This window comes from Chlorocebus sabaeus, chromosome 27 (assembly GCF_047675955.1).
Source record: "Chlorocebus sabaeus isolate Y175 chromosome 27, mChlSab1.0.hap1, whole genome shotgun sequence".
NCBI lineage: Eukaryota > Metazoa > Chordata > Mammalia > Primates > Cercopithecidae > Chlorocebus > Chlorocebus sabaeus.
In genome coordinates this window covers 48573610-48595724 of record NC_132930.1, presented here as the reverse complement: position 1 = coordinate 48595724, position 22115 = coordinate 48573610, and the positions used below count along the sequence as shown (strand labels likewise).

The 22115-nt window shown below is 58.7% G+C and overlaps 1 protein-coding gene across 11 annotated transcripts in view; it reads right to left on the bottom strand.

Moving 5' to 3' along the window:
• Positions 1 to 882: 882 nt before the first annotated feature.
• Positions 883 to 22115, bottom strand: part of CTBP1 (C-terminal binding protein 1) — a 36792-nt gene continuing 15559 nt past the window's right edge. For 7 of the 11 annotated variants that reach the window (XM_073012588.1, XM_073012587.1, XM_073012585.1 and 4 more), the window contains 7 exons: positions 17517 to 17661; positions 15121 to 15327; positions 5435 to 5649; positions 3734 to 3864; positions 2874 to 3001; positions 2355 to 2472; positions 883 to 1875 (listed from right to left, as the gene is read on the bottom strand). In XM_073012588.1, the coding sequence (XP_072868689.1) occupies positions 1689 to 1875; positions 2355 to 2472; positions 2874 to 3001; positions 3734 to 3864; positions 5435 to 5649; positions 15121 to 15327; positions 17517 to 17661 (1131 nt within the window). In that variant the 3' untranslated portion in view covers positions 883 to 1688. Of the gene's footprint in view, positions 1876 to 2354; positions 2473 to 2873; positions 3002 to 3733; positions 3865 to 5434; positions 5650 to 15120; positions 15328 to 17516; positions 17662 to 20437; positions 20462 to 22115 lie in introns of those variants that run through there. The other 4 variants (XM_073012593.1, XM_073012586.1, XM_073012594.1 and 1 more) reach the window with 2 other exon arrangements.

Below are 22115 nucleotides of genomic sequence, written 5' to 3'. Positions count from 1 at the left end.
ACACTTGGGGGTTGACGCTGCAGGGTCTGGACACTTGGGGTGGCAGGAGAACCCATCTGCATACAGGGAAAGGCTTGGGATGGGGACGTCCCGAGGGGACTCGGGTTCCCCCAGCACCCGCTGCAGCCCCTCCTCGTGCCACCTGGACCCGTCTGCAGGAGTTTGCCTGGAAACGCTCCTCTGGGGTTTCTGTGGTACTTTTTTCACTTGGAGATTTGGTATCAAAGTTAACGTACGCTTATAAATGAGCTGGGACTCTGCTGATGTGCACAGACCACGCTCCCCAAAGAAGCTCTGAGAAACCAGGAGGCTGGGATTTCGAGAAGGACGCCAGTAAACGGTTTTCAGTATCAGCTACAGGCTGATACTACCCCTGCGGGGGTGTCTCCTCCTGTGGCTGAACACCCAGCTCAGCTGTGGGCCAAGGTGAGGCGCAACCCCTTTTGGCTTTTTTGCACATTTCTGTAGGCTGGGTGACCCGTCTGGGGAACTTCCTCAGTCCTGACATCTGCTTTCCTTCCTCCTCCTGTGGCCCACAGTCTTCCCAGGTTGCAGGCCGGCCTGCGGGAGGTATGCCAAGAAGGGAGAGGGTGGGCAGTGGGGCAGGCCCGGCCTGGCACACTGCTTCCCTCCCACAGGGGCACTTCGGGCAGGCCACCTCCACGCCAGGACCCTACAGCATCCCACAGACCCAGTGGGCAGAGGGACAGGCCCAGTACACACAGAGACCACTGCCCAACCTGCCACTGCACTGTCTCTGAGTCTCTCTTAGGCTGCCCACATCAGAGAGGCTGAGCTAGGCCCTGGAGGTCACCAGAGCCAGGACTGAGGCTCACCCGTGCCCTCATGAGAGAAAGCCACTGGAACAAATGCTACGCAAACTGGCTCTTTCCGGGATTTTTATTTCTTTAAAATAATTCATACAAATGGTTACAGTCACAAACATGATTTTAACCAAAATATTGCTAGCCTACCACATCAGCAGGACGGCACTGGTGCAGGCGGGGACGCTGCCACCCTCCACATCCCCAGGACAGATGTCGATGGGCAGCGGGCACGCTGGGCACCGCCCAAGCTTTTCCTTTTGGAGCTGCTTCGTGATGCCGTCTTCATTTGGAACAAGGGGGGGTTCATGCCAAAATTAGGAAAAACAGCCTTTGTTTTGTTTTTCTAAATTATTCTAAAAATAAGACAAGCAGGTAGAAAAAACAATGCACTGTGTGGCATAAAAAGAAAAACGGGAAGGATTCATTGTCCTGAGAAGTTTGCCAACTGCCTCATTCTGGGGCACGCTCCAACATACAAAAAAAAGAAAAAAAAAAAAAACCAAAAAAAAAAAAAAACCTCAAATTGACTTCCGAATGCTCCTTCAGGTTTTCTTTTTGTTGACAGCTAAGCAAACAGATCCTTTGTAATGTTCTAAAAACTGTACACAGACAAGAACGTTCATGGGAGAATCACTACTGACTTCTTCTGCTTAACGAGGAACGCGAAGGACACGGGGCAGAGCGCCCACAGGACGGACGACAAGCGACACGAGGCCCAGCGCTGCCCCCTCCCGCCTCCTGACAGCCCGGACCAGTCTCTGCAGTGCCAGGGCTGCCACGCAGGCACCTCCTCCACACACTCTGGTCCGAGGGTTTCCGGGCCCTCTGCCCAGGCGCTGAGGCTGGAGAGCTCCTCCCGGGCTACAACTGGTCACTGGCGTGGTCTCTATCTGCCTCGGGCTTGACAGTTTGGCCAGGAGAAGGGGCATGGGGTGGGTGGGCCACAGGGGGCAGGCCATGGGACAGGGACATGGCGCTGGGGACGATACCTTCCACAGCAGCTGGGATGCCAGTGGGGGCCACGCCCACCACGCCTGGAGGGTACCTGCTGGGAGAGGGTCCGTCTGTGAGGCCCACCTACAGGCAGCCTGACCGGGCCCCACCTGCCCTCATAGCGTCTGCAGCACTGAGGGGGCAGCTCCAGGAGGACCAGCAGTCAGGGTGAGGATCCTGCCTCCGCACAGATGCTCCCGCCTACGGGGGCTACTTCTCAGGGCAGGGGAGGGGAGCCCTGGTGTCTCCAGGCGACTTGAACATGAGGTCTTCACCTCACCCAAAGCCCCCTCCTCCCACAGGCCCCGTGCCCACAGTAGTCCTGTGTGCACTGGGTCCTGAAGGCCATCCCAGCTCCTTCCAAGAGGCCCTGGTTCTCACAGGCCTTTCGGGTGAGGTGGGCCTTACCAGTTCCACCCAGATCCTCCAGGTCAGTCAGTGGAGACGCCGCCCCTCCCGCCAGGGGCTGTGCTGGGATCCAGGGGAAGCCTCGGGCCCTCCTGGTGGCTGTTCCGGGCCAGCGGGCCTGCTCACCTATAGGCGGCCCCGTTGAGCTCAGGGTGCACGACAGCGGGGTCCATGCTGGCCCAGTGGGTGGCCGCCGTCAGATGGTCCTTGTTGACACAGTTCTTCAGGCTGTCTGGGATCCGGCCTGGGAGACGCAGGAGGGAGGAATAGCTGTGGCTCTGAGGGGGCCCCAGGAGCGTGGCCCACTGGGTTGAAGACACGGGCTGTAGGGCTCTCGGCAGTGTGCTCCTCCCTCTCAGCCCCGGGGCTCCCAAGGCATGGCAGGTTCCTGTCTCTCAGGGCACCAGAACCCTCGCAGTGTGGGGACCCCCAGCCCAGAGCGTGTGCCCGGTTTGCTGAGGGACCTGTGTGCTCAGCCCAGCAACTTCCCAGCAGCTCTTGTGTGTAAGATGACGCCAGGGCTCAACCTGACTTTGGCCTTAGAGGTCCCGGGCCCTGAGCTGGCAGAACACGGGCCTGGCTGCCAGGTGGATGCGAGCCCATGAGCCAGGCCTGGGGCCGGCAGGAAGGGTCCCCCAGGCCCACCTGTGATGGCTCTGCGGATCTCCCGTGCCGCCTCCTCTCGCATCTCGATGGACGCCTGCTCGCTGTACCACGCAGCGTGGGGGGTGCAGATAAGATTGGGTGCATCCTTCAGGGGGCCCTGGCTAAAGCTGGGAACAGCACAGCATGGTCAGTGCAGCCCGAGTGCTGTGGCTGGGTGCGGGGGGGAAGTGGCTGGGCACTGGAACAACTGTGGGGGGCCCTGCCTGGGACCCACAGACCCCACGGCCCCGCTCCGCTCGGCAGGCGGGCTGAGCACAAGAGCTCAGCCCCAGGACCATCAGACACACCAGGGGCTCCTGACAGCAGCAGGTGTGGGAGCCCAAAGGATTTAATCTCCAAGCCCCTTGGGGGAGGAGCCCTGATGGGGGGACATGCTGGCCTGGCCCCTCCCGGCCGAAGGTCCTGTAGCCCCAGGAGCTGCAGGCTGGTACTGCCCCTGCGGGGTGTCTCCTCCTGTGGCTGACCATCCAACCCAGGGCTGCCTGAGGTCCCAGGGCGCAGCAGGGATTGCAGGTCTGGACGTGACACCATGACTCCATGGCCAGGGCCCGTGGGGACCACTCACGGACACTGGGGCCTCACTCTCTCCTGGCTAGTGGGGAGCCCTGCCCGAAGAGAGGCTGAGGAGGACGATCAGCCCTCACAGGACCGAGGCGAGGCAGGCCTGGAGCCCGTGGCTCCGTCCTCACCCCATGGTGGGCAGCAAACTCCCCCGTGCCGGCCAGCGAGAGGCCTGAGTACAAGCAAGTGCCCGGCCTGGCGGAGGCGCCATCTGCAGGTCAAGGCCGGCAGGATGATGGGCAGGGAAGAGCAGGGGGTGACACTGGCTGTGAGGGCACCTGAAGGGTTCCGACTCGTGCACATCCAGGGCTGCGCCGCGGATCCGGCCCTCCTTCAGGGCCTGGGCCAGCGCCTTCTCGTCCACCAGGCCGCCCCGGGCCGTGTTCACCAGGAAGGCCCCTTGTCTCATCTGGAAGACATGAGGACAGGCCAGGCCCAGTCAGGGTTCCGCAAAGGGCGAGCGGCCAGGGAAGCAAGGTGGTCACGCACGCTGCTGAGGAGGCCCAGCTCCCTGGCCCCTTCCCAGCCCAGGCCCACCCTGGGCTCACCAGGGTGCTAGGACTTAAGACCTCAGGTGTGCTGCACCGCGGCCCTGGCAAGCTGGCTGAGGTTCGGCCCTGTGCAGACCTGCACGGCTCCACACCTCCTAGAGAGCTCTACGTTCCTGCCCAAGCCCTGAGCTGAGGACTGGGTGGGGGCTCCTGGCTTGGTCCCCCTGTAGTACCCCTTTTCTGGGTCCCCTCCAGCCCAGCCTCCCCCAACAGGGCCTCGGCCCACGAGGTGGGACTCCCTGGGATGACAAAGCCCAGGGCCGTCTACTCTGAGGCGTGGTGTTTGACTCCAACCCCAGTGGGGCCTGCAGCAGAGCCTCTGGACAGGCTCACTTTTCATGCACTTTTGCAAAAGGCCCTTGCAGTGGCTCCCTGTCAGCTTTGTGGCCAGGGCTTTCCTGCAACCCCCCCATTTCATTCCGAGGAAGCCCACCCAGCCACGGTGCTTGAGTGGCAGCCGGGTGGGCCACGGTGGCTTTTCTTTGGTGAGTTGCTGCCCATTGCAGCCTCACTCCCAAGGTCCTCAGGGATGGCAGGGCTCTGACCAGCATCCACGTGCCACACCCTGTCCACTAGAAGGCTCCAAACCCACTGGCTCTGTGAACAAAGGAAGGGGAGGCGGGCACCTGGCTTCATCCTCCTTGTGGCTACAGGCTGCTGGGGCAGCTTGAGTGGGTGGGTGGCCTCTGACACGTGTGTACACACACGCACATCCTTACAAGCTCAAACGGGCAGACACAGGCACCCACACACACTTGCCCACATAGACACACATCACCGTGCACACATAATGACTCTCTGAAAGGCCAACAGCCAGCGGGAGGCAGCCGTCCCCAGCTCCGCCCACCCGAGGGAAACACATGCTGAGGCTGCGCTCCGCGCTGCGCTGAGGCAGAGGCCGACCTGAGCACAGCCCTCTCCAGCTGCAGATGTGAAACCTGAACCTGGCAGCACAGGACAGAAGTCAGAAGGACAGGCCCAATGCCCCCAGGTAGCTGCATCATCTCCACTGTGACAGTGGCAAGAGCTTCAGGGGAATTTAGGATTCAAAGGTATGTGGTTCTGTCTTGTCCAGAGAGCATTTCAGGCATCCTGGGTAGAACTCAGAACATAGAAAACGCTGTCTGGGCAGACAGGGCTTCCCCCAGCAGTGCCGGCACCGCTGCCATGTGGCTCACTGAAGGCAGGGTCTCGCCCAGGTGCAGGTGGCTGCTGGGAGGGGCCTTCCTGACACCCCCGTGCCTGCCCCGCAGAAGGAGAGCGCTGTGCCCCGGCTCCACGCACCTGTGCCTGCCCCGCAGAAGGAGAGCCCTGTGCCCCGGCTCCACGCACCTGTGCCTGCCCCGCAGAAGGAGAGCCCTGTGCCCCGGCTCCACGCACCTGTGCCTGCCCCGCAGAAGGAGAGCCCTGTGCCCCGGCTACACGCACCTGCTTGACGGTGAAGTCGTTGATGAGGTGGTGGTTGTGCTCGTTGAGGCCGCAGTGCAGGCTCACGCAGTCGCTGTGGAAAAGCAGGTCCTGCAGGGTGCTGACCCGCTGCAGCCCCAGTGCCCGCTCCACGCCGTCCGACAGGTAAGGGTCGTAGAAGAGCACGTTGAAGCCGAAGGCCTTGGCCCGCAGCGCCACCGCCTGCCCCACGCGACCTGGTGGTGTCAGGACACAGTGTGAGACCCTCGCTCACCCGTGGCTGGGAGGCCGGCCCCGACAGCCAGGATCGGAGTGGCCCCTGTGCCTCAGTTTGACCATCTGCCAAGGAGGACACCAGCTGTGGTCAAGCCAAGGTGCCGGCGCGAGGTGTCTCCACACGAGGTGTCTGCTCCCAATGCGCCCACTGCCAAGGCGGAGGCTGTGCACGGGGGTGGAAAGGGTGCACGAGCCCCTCGGCCCACACCAGCTGCCAGCCACGCCCCCCCTGCAGCCTGTCCACAGGACGTGACACAAACCACTCAGTGTCAAACAGACTGTCAGCGGGTCTCCACTCACCCCACACACGCCCTATGTTCCCAGGTCCCTCCACTGGCCTGCTTTCCGGTCCACCCATCGATGTCTCCGGCATCTCAGTTCCAGCCACGACTAGGTGGAGACGGCAAAGGGGGCGGGAGGGAACCTTCCAGACCAGGGAGGCCCCGCTGAGCTCATGTCCTGTCCCCTTCGAGTGGAGTGGCACAGAAAGCCATCCCGGGCAGACGTGCCTGCCCCGACCCCAGCAGTCCAAGGCTGGCGTGGGCCCCAGCACAGGAGCCACGGAGCCAGAGCCACCATTTCTGGCTCCTCCCCGGGGAAGGGTCGGCAGGGTGCATGCGCCCACCATGAGCCAACAGCATGGCTGCAAGGGACACAGGACCCCAGAAGCCCAGACGCGGCTGCAAGGGACACAGGACCCCAGAAGCCCAGACGCGGCTGCGAAGGACACAGGATCCCAGAAGCCCAGACGCGGCTGCGAAGGACACAGGACCCCAGAAGCCCAGATGCGGCTGCAAAGGACACAGGAACCCAAGCCCGCCCATGTGGTGTCTCCTGCATCGCCTCAGAGGGAACCGCTGCACAGGAAGGAAGCAGGCTGGGCGCTGGGGCAGGTGGGAAGCGGGCGCAGTGTCAAAGGCGGCAGCCAGGGCAGGCCTCCCTGAGAAGACCAAGCTTGCTGGAGACATGAGGGGATGGGAAGGGAGCCGAAGAGCTGGAACAACACGTGCGAGGGGCCCACGGTGGCGGCGGCCTGAGGGCCAAGGAGACCAGACCGCCAGGCAGACAGGGCAGCCAGACGTGGCCCAAACGCCCAGGGGACTCCCAGTCACTTGGGAACAGCCTGGGGGAGGCTGGGAGGCCAGTCAGAAGAGCTGAGGACCGTCTAAATACACTATATCCTAGAAAGGCAGGCGCCTGTTCTACCAGAAGGAACATGGCGGCTCCTTTCATCCCCAGGGACGAGGCTGCTGCAGGAGGCAACCGGTCCGGGGAGGAGGGCTTGGCAGGCCGAGGTGGGAGCAGCAGTTCCGAGGTCAGTCACAGCCGGAGTACCCGGGCACTCCCCAGATGCAGGAACAGCCCCCGTCTGTCAGCACCCCCTGCCAGGGATCCCACCGAACGGGCAGGAGAGGGAGGAAGGAAGGGAGATAGGCAGACACAGAGAAAGGCACCTCCCACAGCGCAGAAAGCAGAAAAGACGCTGTTTCCCACTCTGCTCAACAGAAAGCCCCAGGGAGTCCGGCTGCCAGTGGCGAAAACCAGCTAGAGGCGCAGGCCAACGCCGGCCACACCTGACACAGGACAGCAGTGGCTGCTGCGGCCAGATGGTTCTTCACTTTAGTCTCTGCCATTCTTTTCCATACGATGTCTGGCTTATGATAAGAAATTATGATGATGCAGGTGAAGAGGTAGGAAGATGTGGCTTCTAATTAGAAGAAAACACTAGAAGAGGACAGACCCGCAGATGACCAAGGCTGGAATCAGCCAGCAAAAGCTCCTAAATAACTACTATAAACATGCTCAGAGATGACAGCAAGTGCTGATGTAAACAGCAGAAAAATGGAGGATTCTGGAAGACGAATGGCAACTCTATAAAGAACCACATAGAAATTCCAGAACAAAAACATCCCTCTGAAATGGAACTCCCTGGACGAAGCTAACAGCAAGAAAAGGATTGGGAGCTTGAAGGCTGGGGCTCAAAGTCAGCAGATGGCATCCAAACAGAAGCAGAGAGAAAATAATTTTAAAAACTTTTTTTAAAGAACAGGCTGTGGCGGCTCATGCCTGTAATCCCAGCACTCTGGGAGGCCGAGGCGGGTGGATTATGAGGTCAGGAGTTCGAGATCAGCCTGGCCACCATGGTGAAACCCCGTCTCTACTGAAAATACAAAAAGTCAGCTGGGCGCGGTGGTGCCTGTAGTCCCAGCTACTCGGGAGGCTGAGGCAGGAGAATGGCGTGAACCCAGGAGGTGGAGATTGCAGTGATCCGAGATCGCGCCACCACACTCCCGCCTGAGCGACAGAGCGAGACTCTTATCTTCTACCAAAAAAAAAAAAAAAAAAAAAAAAAAAAGGCAAAACACATTTTCAGACAAGAGCGGAGGGAATCGTTCACTGGTGAGCCACGTTTCTAACAGAGTCTGTAGGCTACAGGGACCTGATGCCCGACGACAGCCAGAATCGGGGGTGGGATAAACAAGGAGGCAGAAAGGGTGGATGTGTCGGTCAATATTCAAAAACAAGAATTACTGAAAAATTCCTTGAAACACTCATGACTGATAGCTTCTTGTATGGTTTACCGCACAACAGACGTGGAAAATCGGCCTGATGTTGAAAGACTCATGACCAATAGCTTCTTGTATGGTTTTCCGCACAACAGATGTAGAAAATCGGCCCGAGGGCAGCAGCCCGAGGGTGAGAGGAGCCACCGCAGGCCTCTTACCGCCCTCGACGAGGCTTCACAGGTTATGCCGGATGGCAGTGAGTTACGAAGGCATATCCTAATCTCTAAAGTAAAACTAAACACGATCACTAAGCAGTCGGTATAGATTAAAAAGCAACAACAGATGCGAGGAATCATTTAACACTTGATTAACATACAAGAAGGCCAGAAAGGAAAAACAAGGATGAACAGAAAACATGCAGCCAGACGACACTGAAATCCAAATGAGCAGCAATTACACTAAAAATAAATGAACGGAACACTCAAGAGGCAAAGACTGTCAGACTGAAAAAAGAAAGAGGAACCAACTATAAACTATTAATAACAGACACACTTTAAACACACACACAGAAGCCAGGCACCATGGCTCACACCGGTAATCCCAGCACTTTGGGAGGCCAAAGCAGGGTGACCACTTGAACCCAGGAGTTTAAGACTATCCTGGGCAACACAGCAAGACCTTGTCTCTACCAAAATAATAATAATAATAATAATAATAATAATAAATTTTAAAAAATTGCAGTGCCACGCATCTATAGACCTAACTACTTCGGAGGCTGAGGCAAGAGAATCTCTTGAGCCCCAGTGCTCAAGGCTGCAGTGAGTCATGACTGCACCACCACACTCCAGCCTGAGTGACAGAGCAAGACCATTCATCTGAATGATAAATATAAGAACAGAGATAAACTGAAATTAAAAGGATGAAAAAAGACATACCACATAAACACTGATCAAAAGAGCTGGGATGGCTACCTCAACATCAGACCAATTAATTAGACCCCAAAAAGACGGTCCAACTTAATGGTGAAATATCAAAACATTTTTCTCCCACATCAAGACAGTAATACCTGCAAGTCACTGCTACTGACGATTGTAGCTAATGCAAAAAAGGCAAAAATAAAGAAAGAAATAAAAGGCACAGAGATCAGAAAGGAAAATGTAAATCTGTGTTTATCTGCAGGTGACACAGCAGTGTGTGCAAGAGAAAATTCAAGAGAATCTGTTTTTGGCAGAGGCAGGTCTCATTATGCCATCCAGGCTGGTCTCTAACTCCTGGTGATCCTCCGGCCTTGGCCTCATAACTCACTACAATAGCACGCACAAGCCACTGCACCCGGCCTAATATGGAGAATTTAGAAGGCTGTGGGATATGAGGTTGGTTTACAAAACTCAAGTGTATTTCTACCCACTAATAACCAAACATCAAGAAACAATTAGGCTGGGCACAGTGGCTCATGCCTGTAATCCCAACACTTTGGGAGGCCAAGGCGGGTGGATCACCTGAAGTCAGGAGTTCGAGTCTGGCCAACACGACGAAACCCCGTCTCTACTAAAAACACAAACATTGGCCGGGCGCGGTGGCTCAAGCCTGTAATCCCAGCACTTTGGGAGGCCGAGACGGGTGGATCACGAGGTCAGAAGATCGAGACCATCCTGGCTAACACGGTGAAACCCCGTCTCTACTAAAAAAGACAAAAAACTAGCCGGGCGAGGTGGCGGGCGCCTGTAGTCCCAGCTACTCGGGAGGCTGAGGCAGGAGAATGGCGTGAACCCGGGAGGCGGAGCTTGCAGTGAGCTGAGATCCGGCCACTGCACTCCAGCCCGGGCAACAGAGTGAGACTCCGTCTCAAAAAAAAAAAAAAAAAAAAAAAAAAAAACACAAACATTAACCACGTGTAGTGGCATGCGCCTGTAATCCCAGCTACTCAGGAGGCTGAGGCAGGAGAATCGTTTGAACCCAGGAAGCAGAGGTTGCAGTGAGCTGAAATCACTCCACTGTACTCCAGCCTGGGTGACAGAGCGAGACCTTCTCAAAAAAACAAAGAAACAACAACACAACACAAGTTGTAACAGCATTACAAATGCCAAATGCCTAACGATAAACTTAATGAACTACGTGGAAACCTTCTACTGGTAACGATGAAACACTGTTAAGAAAAGTCAAAATAAACGGAGACATCGTATTTGTGTCCTGAAGATTCAATATTATTAGGAAGTCAGCATTCCCAAAACTGATTTTAAGGACTCAACAAAATGAAAATTGAGCTGATTCCAGAATGGAAATGGAAATGCATAGCAGGACCTAAAACAGCCAAGACCCTTGTGAAGAACACGGTGGAAGATCTCAAGGCTCACAGCCGTGCAGACAGCATAACACGGGTGAAAGGGAAGAAAAACAGGTCCACGGAACAGAAGAGTCCAGACAGATCCACTCAAATGTGGCCAACTGCCTTTCCACAGAGGAGCCACGCCAACGGGAAGGAGGGTGCCTCAGCACATCGTGCCGCAGGGACCTGCCATCCCGGGAAAGGGCGGGCCGCGACCCCAGCCTCACACCACGCCTGAGTGGCAACCCAGAAGACCCTGGACCTAGAGGTATAAGCTTCCAGAAGAAAACACAGAGAACCTGGATGACCCTGGGGTAAACAGAGATTCCTCAGGACACAAAAGGTATTCACCGAAAAAACGGGTGATACGCTGGGCTTCATAAAAACTGAAAATGTGTTCTCGTCAGAGAGATGTCAAGAAAGTGAAAAGTCAAGCCACGGCCTGAGATATTGGTAAATATGTAAAAACAAGCATTTTGAAATTATAAAAATATCCACAGTGCATGTCGATCTGACAAGAACCAGATGCAGACTACATGAGGGCTTCGTAACCAACACGGAAAAGAAGGTACTCCCAGTGGCCAGGGGTATAGAGAGGTGCTCTACTCCCTATCAGGAAACTGTAGGTTAAAATAAAAATATCACAAAATTCCTGCTGGAAGGGCTAGAATTACACAGACTCCAACACGGAGTGCTGGCAAGGATACGCGGCTGCCGGAGCGTGACGCCATGCACCTGCCTGAAGAACAGCAATTCCTTCCACGTGAAACGACGTCCTGCTCTGGGGCTCAGAAACTCCACTCCCAGGTACAAACCCAAGAGGCATGAGTCGTCTATGTGCACAAAAAAGACGGGCAGAAATGTGTTCACAGAAGTTTTGTTTGTGATATTGGCCAAAAGCTTAGAAAACGCATCACCAAGAGTCTGGAGAAGCGAATCGTGCTGTGTTCACGTTATCAGAAACTGTGGGTCAGGCGAAAACACAGATGAGACCCGGAGGCATCACCCCGACTGACGCGAGGCCGACACAGAAGGCTGCGTGTCCGCGATCCCACCTCGGCAGAGCCGGGGAAGGCCCTCTGCTCTAGGAAGCGGGAGCCAGGTCATTGCGGGGCCGCGGCGGGAGAAGGGGGCCCGAGGGAGCTGTGTGCAGAAGCCTGCTCTGTTGACGTGCTGGTGGGTTCTTTGTACAATGTTTTCCTGTGTGCACTTAAGATAGTGCATTTTTCAGAAGAAAGGAAGGAAGGGAAGCAGGGAGGAAAGAAAAAAACAAGAAGCAGACGTAAGTCACAAGCACCAGAGCCTCGTAGAGCAGAAGTGGCCACCCCCTCGTCTGCACCGAGTGGCAGCAACACCGTGAACCACACACTGCCAAGGGCTTCCACGTTCCTGTAGTCACCACACTCGTGGATTCCACGCTAAGAACAACCCAGACACAGGGTGTGCCCAGCAGAGGGCAGATCGGGACAGGCACACCCTGGGAGAGCCTGAGTGGCTGGTGCTCAGCACTGGCCCCACCCAGAGCACGAGTCTCTCCCAGAGGGTGGGGATGGGGTTCAGGGACAAGGGCGAGGGGCAGGGGGGCGCAGGTGCCAGGTGGGCGGCCAGGCTGGGGTAGGGGTCCCTGTCCACGAGGTAGAGGCTGCAGTGTCAGAGGACTTGTGTCCCTAAGGACAGAACTGTTCTCCTCAGCTCCCAAGGCCGAAGGAGCTTTGAGCTGGCCTGGGTCACCACGAGTTCACCACAGGCAGAGGGGCCCGCGCCCAGAGCAAGAGAAGCAGCCCAGCCGCTCCAGGGACGCCTGCCTGAGAGCCCACAGGACGACCTGGCCACTGCAGGGGAGAACGCCCATGGAAGACCCCCACAACCTGCTAGGTCCACCCTGCACTCCCCAGGACGCCAGGAGCCACCTGAACTCCTCAGGCCAGGCCTGGGTGGGGGCTTTGGCAGGTGGGGTCCTCAAAGAAGGGGGTGGCCACAGCCCTGCCCTCTGAGGGCATCCTGACCTGGGTGCTCCAACCCCCACTCAGCACGGGGCCCTGGGAGGGGCCGGCTGGGCCCAGTTCCAAACTCAGCCTGGGCAGGCGCCACCCTCAGGCCTCAGAGTGGCCACGGGGAGGGTCTGGGGCCTTCAGGGCTGGAACCACAGACCCCAACCCCAGGAGAGACAGGTGACAGGACTCTGGAGACAACACACCCACCTGCTCTTACCAGGGGAACGACAGACATCCCTGGCCACACACAGACACAGCCCACAACCCCCCACATCCTACAGTCCCGCATACACCCCAGGTGAGGTGTCAGACCTGTGGCTGCGGGACAGGCGGCGCCCTGCAGGCAAGGCATACATGAGGCCCTTCCCGCTCTGTGGGCCTGCTCTGGAGACAGCTGGGGCACTGCCCCTGCACAAGGCCGGTGGACAGCCCATGGAGCTGAAGGTCCACAGAGCCCGAGTCCCCGGCCCCTCCTGACCTCTGCCCCGACCTACCCACTCTCCCTCCTTCCCTCCTTCAACCAACCACACACGGGCCATGGCCCTGAGGTGGGAGGGGCTGCCCAGGCCTCAGAAGGGCAGAGGTATGAGGAATGGGCACCTCAGGGCTCCGGGATCCTCACAGGTTCCAGCCAGCCCTGGGGTCCTGGTGGGGGCACCAGCAAGGCCGTGAGAGATGTGTCCAGGAAGAAACAAGCACATGTTCCATGCACATCCGTGAGCCAACCTCTACCACTAACCCAGGTGTGTCCGCCTCACCGAGACCACCCGAAACATCTGATTCCCCACACGCTGCCGGGACAAGGACAGCGGTCAGCAGGAGCGGGCTGCCTGGATGTTTGGGAAGCGGGGGGGGCCGGCCAGTCAAGGGGAATCCCCGGCATGGCACGGTCCTCGCATCCCCATGGGGCCTCCTGGGGCATGGCGCGGGCAGCTCCTGGGAACCCACGATCTGGGGAGACAGGCACCTGGGCCAAGGTGTCCAGGGAGTCTTCAGAAAAGGGACACCACCCCCCACCCACCCTCTCTAAGAACCCTCTACGGGAGCACCTTCCCACTTCCCACCTCACACCTGGGCCCCTCCCAGATGCTCCCCCGTGACCTCGCTTGGCCTCTCCCAGCTCCACTCTCTCAAGACATGGATCCACTCTAGGATCACACACACACGTGCACACACACACACACGCTTGCTGCTCTGAGCTCAACCTGGGCCTGGCTGTGTGGCGCTTGCTCACTGCTGCATGCCGGACCCAGGACGGTGCCGGGCCCAGGACAGGCGGCTGCAGAGCGAGTGGGCAAATGAAGAGCAAGGGGTTGCTGAGGGGCAAACCACTCCCCGGGCACAGAGCCCGCAGCTGGTGACGGCGGAGGAAGCCACGGCTGCCCGAACCCCAGCCCCAGCAGGACCCACGCAGCCAGCCCCAGAGGCCTCAAAGGGTGAGCGCGTGCTAGACTGTGGTTGATGTGTGTGCCCACACGTGTGCCCACGTCTATCTGCTTATGTGCCCATGACCGACATCGGTGTGTGTCCACGTGGTATCATGTGTATGCTGTGATATCCGTGTGATGCCCATGTGTATCGTGTGATATCCGTGTGTGCCGTGACATCTGCATGTCCCCGTGTGGCCCATGTGTGCTGTGACATCCACATGTGACGTCTGTGTAGAGTTCACGTGTGTGTGACGTCCGTGTGATGTCTGTGCAGGCCTGAGACCCATGTGTGTGCTGTGTGAGGCTGTGGGTGCTATGACATCTGTGTTACCTGCGTGTGCCTGTGTAAGGCCCACATGTGTGTTGTGATGTCCATATGTGATGTCTGAGGCCCACACGTGTGCTGTGGCATGTGGGACATCAGTGCAGGCCTGTGTGAGGCCCACATGTGTGCTGTGACATCCGTGTATGATGTCTGCGTGTGCAGTGATGTCTGCGTGAGGCCCATGTGTGCTGTGGTGTTGTATGTGATATCTGTACAGGCCGTGTGCGCTATGATGTCCATGCAGGCCGGTGTGAGACCCACGTGTGTACTGTGACATCTGTGTGAGGCTATGTGCTGTGACATCCGCGTATTATGTGTGTGCCCTTGAGGTCCATGTGTGTGCTGTGACGTCCATGTGTCATGTCTGTGTGTGCCCATGCGGTCATGTGTACTGTGGCATCTGTGAGGCCACGTGTGCTGTGGCACGTGTGCCATCCGTGCAGGCCTGTATGTGTTCTGTGACGTCCATGTGTGATGTCAGTGTGTGCCGTGCTGTCTGTGTGAGGCTCACACGTGTGCTGTGGTGGTGTGATATCTGTAAAGGCCAGCGTGAGACCCATGTGTGTGCTGTGATGTCTGTGTGAGGCTGTGTGCTGTGACATCCGTGTGTGCTGTGACATCCGTGTCTGCCCGTGTAAGGCCCACATGTGTGCTGTGGCGTCCACGCACATAGGGCACACAGCCTGGGATTCCTGGGCCCTGGCGCCTGTGTTGCACTCAGTCCTGTCCTGGGTTGGGACCAACACTTGCAGCTCCACCCTGCCCTGGGCCTCTCCTTCTGGGCACGGCTGAAAAGCAGCAGCGCCAGACACAGGGAGGGGCACAGGCGCGGAGCTGTGGCTGACGCACCGAGTCCGATGATGCCCAAGGTCTCCCCACGGATCCTGGCGGCGCCGGACGCCACCTCGCGGATCTGCTCGACGCTCTGGACTCGCGTGCCCTCCCGCAATGCCTGGTGCAGCCAGGTGGCCCGCCGGTACAGGTTCAGGATGTGGCACAGCGTCGAGTCGGCCGTCTCCTCCACAGACGCTGCAGGCACATTGCAGACGGCGATGCCTGTGGGGACAAGGACACGGCGGTCACCCCCAGGCCAGGCCCAGCCTCCGAGAGGACACCAGGGCTACCGTGGCTGGAGCAGGTTTGAAGCTTCCCGAGGAAGAAGCCAAAGGCCATGTCCCCAAGGCCACCCTGGGAGGCCACGAAATGAATGCACATCTCCCAGGCCGGGGCGTGAGATGCTGCCCCGACCCCTCCCAACTCAGCACTGGAGCCAGGCAGAGACAAACACGTCTCCCCGCGTCACCTGGCTGCCCTGATTCCTCCAGGGGGACCCTGCGGGGAGGCTGCAGCCAGGTCAGAATCTGGATGCTGGCCCCACCTGCACACCCCTCCATGGACATCCGCACATGTCCTCAGGCCTCCCCCAGGCCAAGCCAGGCCCCCGCAGCCCCTTCCGCCCTCCATGCCCTACACCCCACAGTCAGTAACACGGAAGCTGGAGCCATTCCTGGAAAGCACATCCACCCACTTCTCCCGCGTGGTCAGGCACGCCCATGTGGAACCCCTACTGCCCACTCCCCGCCTTGTCCCAGAGGCAGGCCCTTCCCTGCCAGGGCCCCTCCCTGAGCCTATTTATCCTCATCCCTGGCCTGTCCCTGGCCAGCGCCTCCTCTGCACGGCACTTCCCGCCCCATTCAGATGATTGCACTCCTGCGTCTGACTGGCCGTCCAACGGGCCGTCTGTCTCTCTGGGGAGGAGGAAGGGGCAGGAGGCCAGGACAGGGCTGCATTCATATGCCCAGAGGCTGGACAGGACCGTGTGGTTCCGCAAGGGGTTCCGAGGGTCGGGAGGGGGCCTGACGTGGGGCAGCGAGGGCAGGCGCTGCACAAGGCCAAGGGTGGGATCCCATATCGCCCCAGACACAACTCACTTGGACGTAAAAACGTTAAACAAGGGAGACTGAGGGAGAGCCAAGCCAAGCACCACATGAGACTGGAAGAAAGGCCTCCTGACTGTGGGGCGTCGGAGCGTGGGCCAGATCCCAGTGGCGCCCCAGACTGTCCCTGGCTGAAGAACAGAGCCCGGGCCTGGGAAACGCCACAGGCAACGGAGATGGTAAACAGCAGGGGTCGCTCAGAAAGCACCAGGCCTGCGCCCGACACCGCACAGCCGGGACTGCGCCCGACACCGCACAGCCGGGCCTGCGCCTGACGCCACAGCCGGCCTTTCCCAGGATGCTGCCACAGAGACAAAGGCGGGAGGGCGCTGGCACATGGCTTTGGCCCATGGGCACCGGCGGAAGCAGCAGTGAGCCGAGATCGCGCCACTGCACTCCAGCCTGGGCAACAGAGCGAGACTCCGTCTCAAAAAAAAAAACCAACAAAAAAAACCCACAACAGACGGAGCCTGGCAGAAAACAGAAAGTGTGCTCCCCGCAGGACGGCCAAGCACCGCCCTGAGTTTGTTCTAATGAGTGTGCGTGGTGCAGACACGTGGGCACGTTCCGTGTGCGTGTAGGTGTACGGGTACAGACGTGCGTGTTCTGTGAGTGTTCCATGTGCTGAGTACATGAGCATAGGCGCAGACATGTCTGCGTGTTCTGTGTGCTGTGTGCGTGTTCCGTATGCTAAGTGCACGTGCACCGGTGCAGATGTGTGTGCATGTTCTGTGTGCAGAGTGTACATGTTCTGTGTGCTGAGTGTGCATGTTCCGTGTGCTGAGTGCACATGCACAGGTGCAGGTGTGTACGTGTTCTGTGTGCTGAGTGTCCATGTTCCGTGTGCTGAGTGCACGTGCACGGGTGCAGATGTGCGTGTTGTGTGTGTGTGTTCCACGTGCTGAGTGCATGCGTATTGGGTTGTGACACACCCCGCTGTTCCCGCCGTGTCTTGGGACAGAGACCTATGAGCCCCATTACAGCCACACTCTGACGCCCCTGCCCCTCCCCCCCAGGGCCCCGGCACCCAAGCAAGGGGCCCCGCTAGACATGCAAGCAGGCCTGTGTGAAGTCGCAGCTGGATTTCCTACTGCCCAAAAAGAGAGGAAGTGCCCCGAGGTGAGGCTCTGTGAGGAACAGAACGGCTGCAGCCTCACGCTGGCCCTAGATGGGACTGCACGCCACAGCCAGCCACACCAGGCGATGTGCAACGGGGTCCTCGGTGTGGCAGTGAAGCCTCCATGGATGAAGCAAGACGGGATGGAGCTCTCATGAATGGGGACAGGAGATAATTCGGAGCCGGCCTACCTAAATCCCCGGCCGACTTGATGTCAATGTTGTCAAAACCACTGCCGATCCGGACGATGATGCGGAGGGCTTTGAACTTCTCCAGGTCCTCCCTGGTGAGTGTGATGGTGTGGTACATCAGGGCCCCCACGGCCTCGTTCAGGACCTACAGCGAGGAGAAAACACACGGGCTGAGCCCGGCGCCTGCAGAGCCTCAAGCTTGGCCTTCGGGGGTGAGGCTGAGCCTGGCTGGGAAACTAGTCTGTGGCCCTCAGGCTCTGTTCCCCAAGCACCAGCCTGGACACTGGGGGAGGCCACGTGAACACCTCCACACCATGCGCTACCCCTCAACCCCTGCCCAGGCATCCCGAGTCCCAGCAATTCCTGCCGCAGCGTCCTCAGCCATGCGTAGGCTGCAGGCTGGCACTGGTCAGAGTCACCTGCTTCCCACTGTGGCGGCTGAGATGTTTCCTTTTGAGTGTGCGCCCCACCCTGAGACTCTGCCCAGCCTTGTGGAAGAAATGGGGTTGCACTAGGCAAGGACACAGGATGGGGGGTGCAGTCACACCCAGGAAGGATGCTGAGCAGGTGCGGCTGGGCGGGGGTGGCCGGGGCACCTGAGACCTGCGGGCCCAGGGGTGTGGGTAGAAAGTAGTAAGTCCCCGGGGCACACAAGCACATGGGCAGAGACAGGGGCCACCCAGCCACAAGGACACCACCACAGGAGCACACACTACCCCCGTGTCGCCTGAGAACCCGCCCAGAAATGCTGCCCACAGCGGGCACAGCATGGCTAGCAAGGCTTGGGTTTGAGCTATGTTCGTAATAGTCATGCCTGTAATTTCAGTTTCCATGACAAATTCTAGACCGGAACGAATTCCGACAAATGCAGACCTGGCACACACCACAGCAGCCCAACCCTGGCGCCTCCACTCAGCCAGCACCAGGTGTTGCTGTGGTCACCGCCAACCCCGCCCTACCAAGGGCTCCCAGTTACCCCCAGTCCAGGGAGAGTGGGGCAGCGTGGGGTGCAAAGGCACATAGGTGGAGAAAGTGCCCTAGGCAGAGCCATGTGCGGCACTGGGCACAGGGTGGGGGTGTGTGTGCACCACCTGTGCATCTACCCACACCTGAAAACACCCACCCACACTCGCGCGTCCCACACTCACGCATCCCACACTCGTGCGTGACAACGCCCACCCGTGAATGCAGAGAGGCTCTATGCAAACAGCCACGGCTCAGGACACCAGGACGCGCAGGACTCGTCCACATGGGCACGTCTGAGTCCCGGGAGACACCACTGAGCCTCCCGTGAGGACGTGACTCCCACCCGCCCCCTGCCAGCGGGGCCCCAGGTACTCCTGACCGACCAGCACCACGGGCTCAGCAGAGCTCGCTGGGGCCTAGGCGGCGTCTTTCCCTCCCTTCCCACCGTACGTGGAGCCTGCCGATCCTGGGCGGCAGTGCCTGGGTTGCTGGACCGCAGGGTGTCCTGTGGGAGCTGACCCTGCCCGGGCCCTGGGTAGAGCAGTTGGTGTTGGGCAGACACACGTGAGGGGGGTGTGAGGGCAGCCCCCAGGAAGACGCTCACCACCCAGCTGCAACCCCTTCTCCTCCAGTGCCCGGACCTCCAGCTCGGCCAGAACCGATGGTTCCCTTTGAGGCTGGCACAGCCTCCCTTCCCTCCTGCCCACTGCAGGGGACCTAGAGGACAGGACCATGGGGGACCACACAGACCAGGGCCATGGCAGAGGCTGGGCAGCAGGGCAGGGGAGCCCCAGGTTGGCCTGGGCGTTCTCCAGGATGACGGGAAAGTTGGAGCAGCTCGGCCGCAGGAGGCAGGGAGGCATCTGCCCAGATCGCAGAGGAATGGGTGTAGCACTCATCAGTTCATGGACAGGGCTGATGGCTGCCCCGGGCCTCCTGGGAAGGCTTTGAGGCTGCACACGTGCAGACCCCTGGTGCACCAGACAGTGTGGATGTGGGACCCCTGGTGCACCAGACCTGACCAGATGTAGTGAGGACTGGGTGAGGCCACAAGGAGGACAGCACGGGCAGAGGCCAGCAGTGGGTGACTGGTGCACGGCCGTGGGTAGAGGCGAGCGGTGCAGCCAGAAAGACCCCCGCACTGTGTGGATTGGACATGGGCGCCCACACACCCAGGAGGTGCCTTGGGCAGCTTGGCAGAACAGCTGCAGCTAAGAGGGAGTCGCTTGCAGGTGAAGCTTCGTCGGCACCCACTGTGGGCAGGAGGGGCTGTGCATGCGAGTGGTGGGCAGAGGCGCAGTGGGAGATGGGCCATGGGGTAAGGGACAGGCCTGGCGCCAGACATGAGCCCGGGGGCCCTGCCTGGACAGCTGGACATGCAGGGGCTGCTCCCACGGTGTGCACACAGAGGCTCGGCATGGACAGGCTGGACAGACCCACACCACACGGGCTTGTGTGTACGCAGGCAACAGCTTGCTTTCACTCTGAGCATCGGCCATCGGCCATGGGCTTTGAAAAGTCGATTCTGAACTGCGGCACATCGCCTCCCGCACATTCGGATCAGACGGTGATCAATTCATGTGAATATGGAGAATATTCATGTGTGCGGCCTTAAGGTTGCTTCCCGCGTTGGCTCTTCCGAGATGAACATTTTTTTTACCTCATCGAGATAAGTTCTGAGAAGACGAAACGTGCGCCGGCCAAAGGCCTCCTTCGGGCTCTGGGCGCGCTCAACCAGCTGCAGAGGCTGAAGACCTAGCTGAGCTGTGAAGTGCAAGCTGCCCCCTGACGAGGCTTTACTCACTTGCCCGGGCATGTTTCTTAATACACTTTTTTCAGGACTTTGCCCTTTTCCTTACTGAATATATTTTTAACAACGTATTAGGTGCATGCGTTCTCACTACAGGAATCTGAACACGGCTCGGAGACCCCATGCCCCGACTGCAGCCACGTACCAGGTTGGCCTGTGCTCAGCTGCAGTGCCAGAGCCGCTAGCGTGTACGCTTTACCACGTGGTGGCCACGTCATCCACAGGTCCATAGGCCAGGGTGCCACAGCGGCTCATCAGCCTCGGGGTCTACCTTCCTGTCCCCCTCGTGGCTGCCACGTGGCTGCTCCACCCTGCTTACTGCCTCGGTCTCCCACGGAGGAAGTCTGCAGGAGGTGGGTACAGCCAGGTGTGCTCCTTTAGATCAGGACCCAGCAGCCTCCCAGAAGCCACCCCCAGCCAATACCCACTGGTGTGTCCCCTCCACCGCCAGGGGCTCAGCTCCCCTCTGCTAAGTGCCCTCAACTCCAGTGCTCAGAGCAGGCCTGGGGAAAGCCGGGTGCCCAGGAAGCTCGGCTGCCACCGGGCTAGAAACAGACCCCAGGACACCAAAAGGCTGCCAGCTCTTGGGGGTCAGGAAGGGGCCTGCCAGGCCCAACTCCGGCCATGCAGTTCCACCACCTGCTTCTCCTGTGCTCAGGACTCAGTGACATCGCACTTACCTTTCCAGACCTCGTGCACAGGTGTGGCTTACTCTGAAACTGCTGCTCACATCAGGTCACCATCATGGCAGATGCTTCTCTACGACACGCAGCCACATGTAGGCCCAGGGCGGGGCTGGGCCGAAGACCGCAGGTTTCAGATTTCCAGAGAAACTGCCAAAGCACCATCGAGACTGGCATGGCCGTTTCTGTTCCATATGAAGGGACAGGCTCAGGCTCCCTCAACATGGCTGGTGCAGGGCTCGGTGCAGGCCAGGCCAGTGGTTACCGGCGGTGACTGCTGCACCCATGAGAACCCAGGAGGGGCACCCCGGTTCTCATACATCGCTCTGTCTATACCCAAACGCCACTGCCCTCATCCATTTTCCGCTGGGATTTTTCTGTTTCCTACTGATTGGGAGGAGTCTCTGAATACACAGACTTTTACATTTATATTACAGACAGGATCTCGCCGGACTGCAGTGGTGTAATCATGACTCACTGCAGACCTGACCTCCTAGGCTGAGGCGATCCTCCGGCCTTGGCCTCTGGATACGCTGGGATTACAGGCACGGCCCCTGCGACCAGCTCTGATTATATCAGACATTCACCCTTAGGCTGGCACACAAACTGAAAATGCCCAACCCCTATCTCTCACCTGTTTTTATTTTTAAAATTTGTTTTACTAGGTCTTTCTTTTTTTCCTTTTTTTATTTAAGACGGAGTCTCGCTCTGTTGCCCAGGCTGGAGTGCGGTGGCACAATCTTGGCTCGGTGCAACCTCTGTCTCTTGGATTCCAGAGATTCTCCTGCCTCAGCCTCCTGAGTAGCTGGGACTATAGGCATGCACCACCACGCATGGCTAATTCTTGTATTTTCAGTACAGACAGGGTTTCACCATGTTGCCCAGGCTGGTCTCGAACTCCTGACCTCAAGTGATCCGCCCGCCTCGGCCTCCTAAAGTGCTGGGATTATAGGCTGAGCTGCTGTACCCGGCCTTGCAATGTTGTTATTTCTAATTGCCATTTAATCAAAGTGACCTTTTCCTCTACAGTATCACATTTTCTACAGAAAGAGTTGTTATTTTCTGTGTTGTCATAACCTCAGGGAGTAAACACATTCTCTTGCAAATGTTCCTCTAACTGCTCTTCATTCAAACACGGGC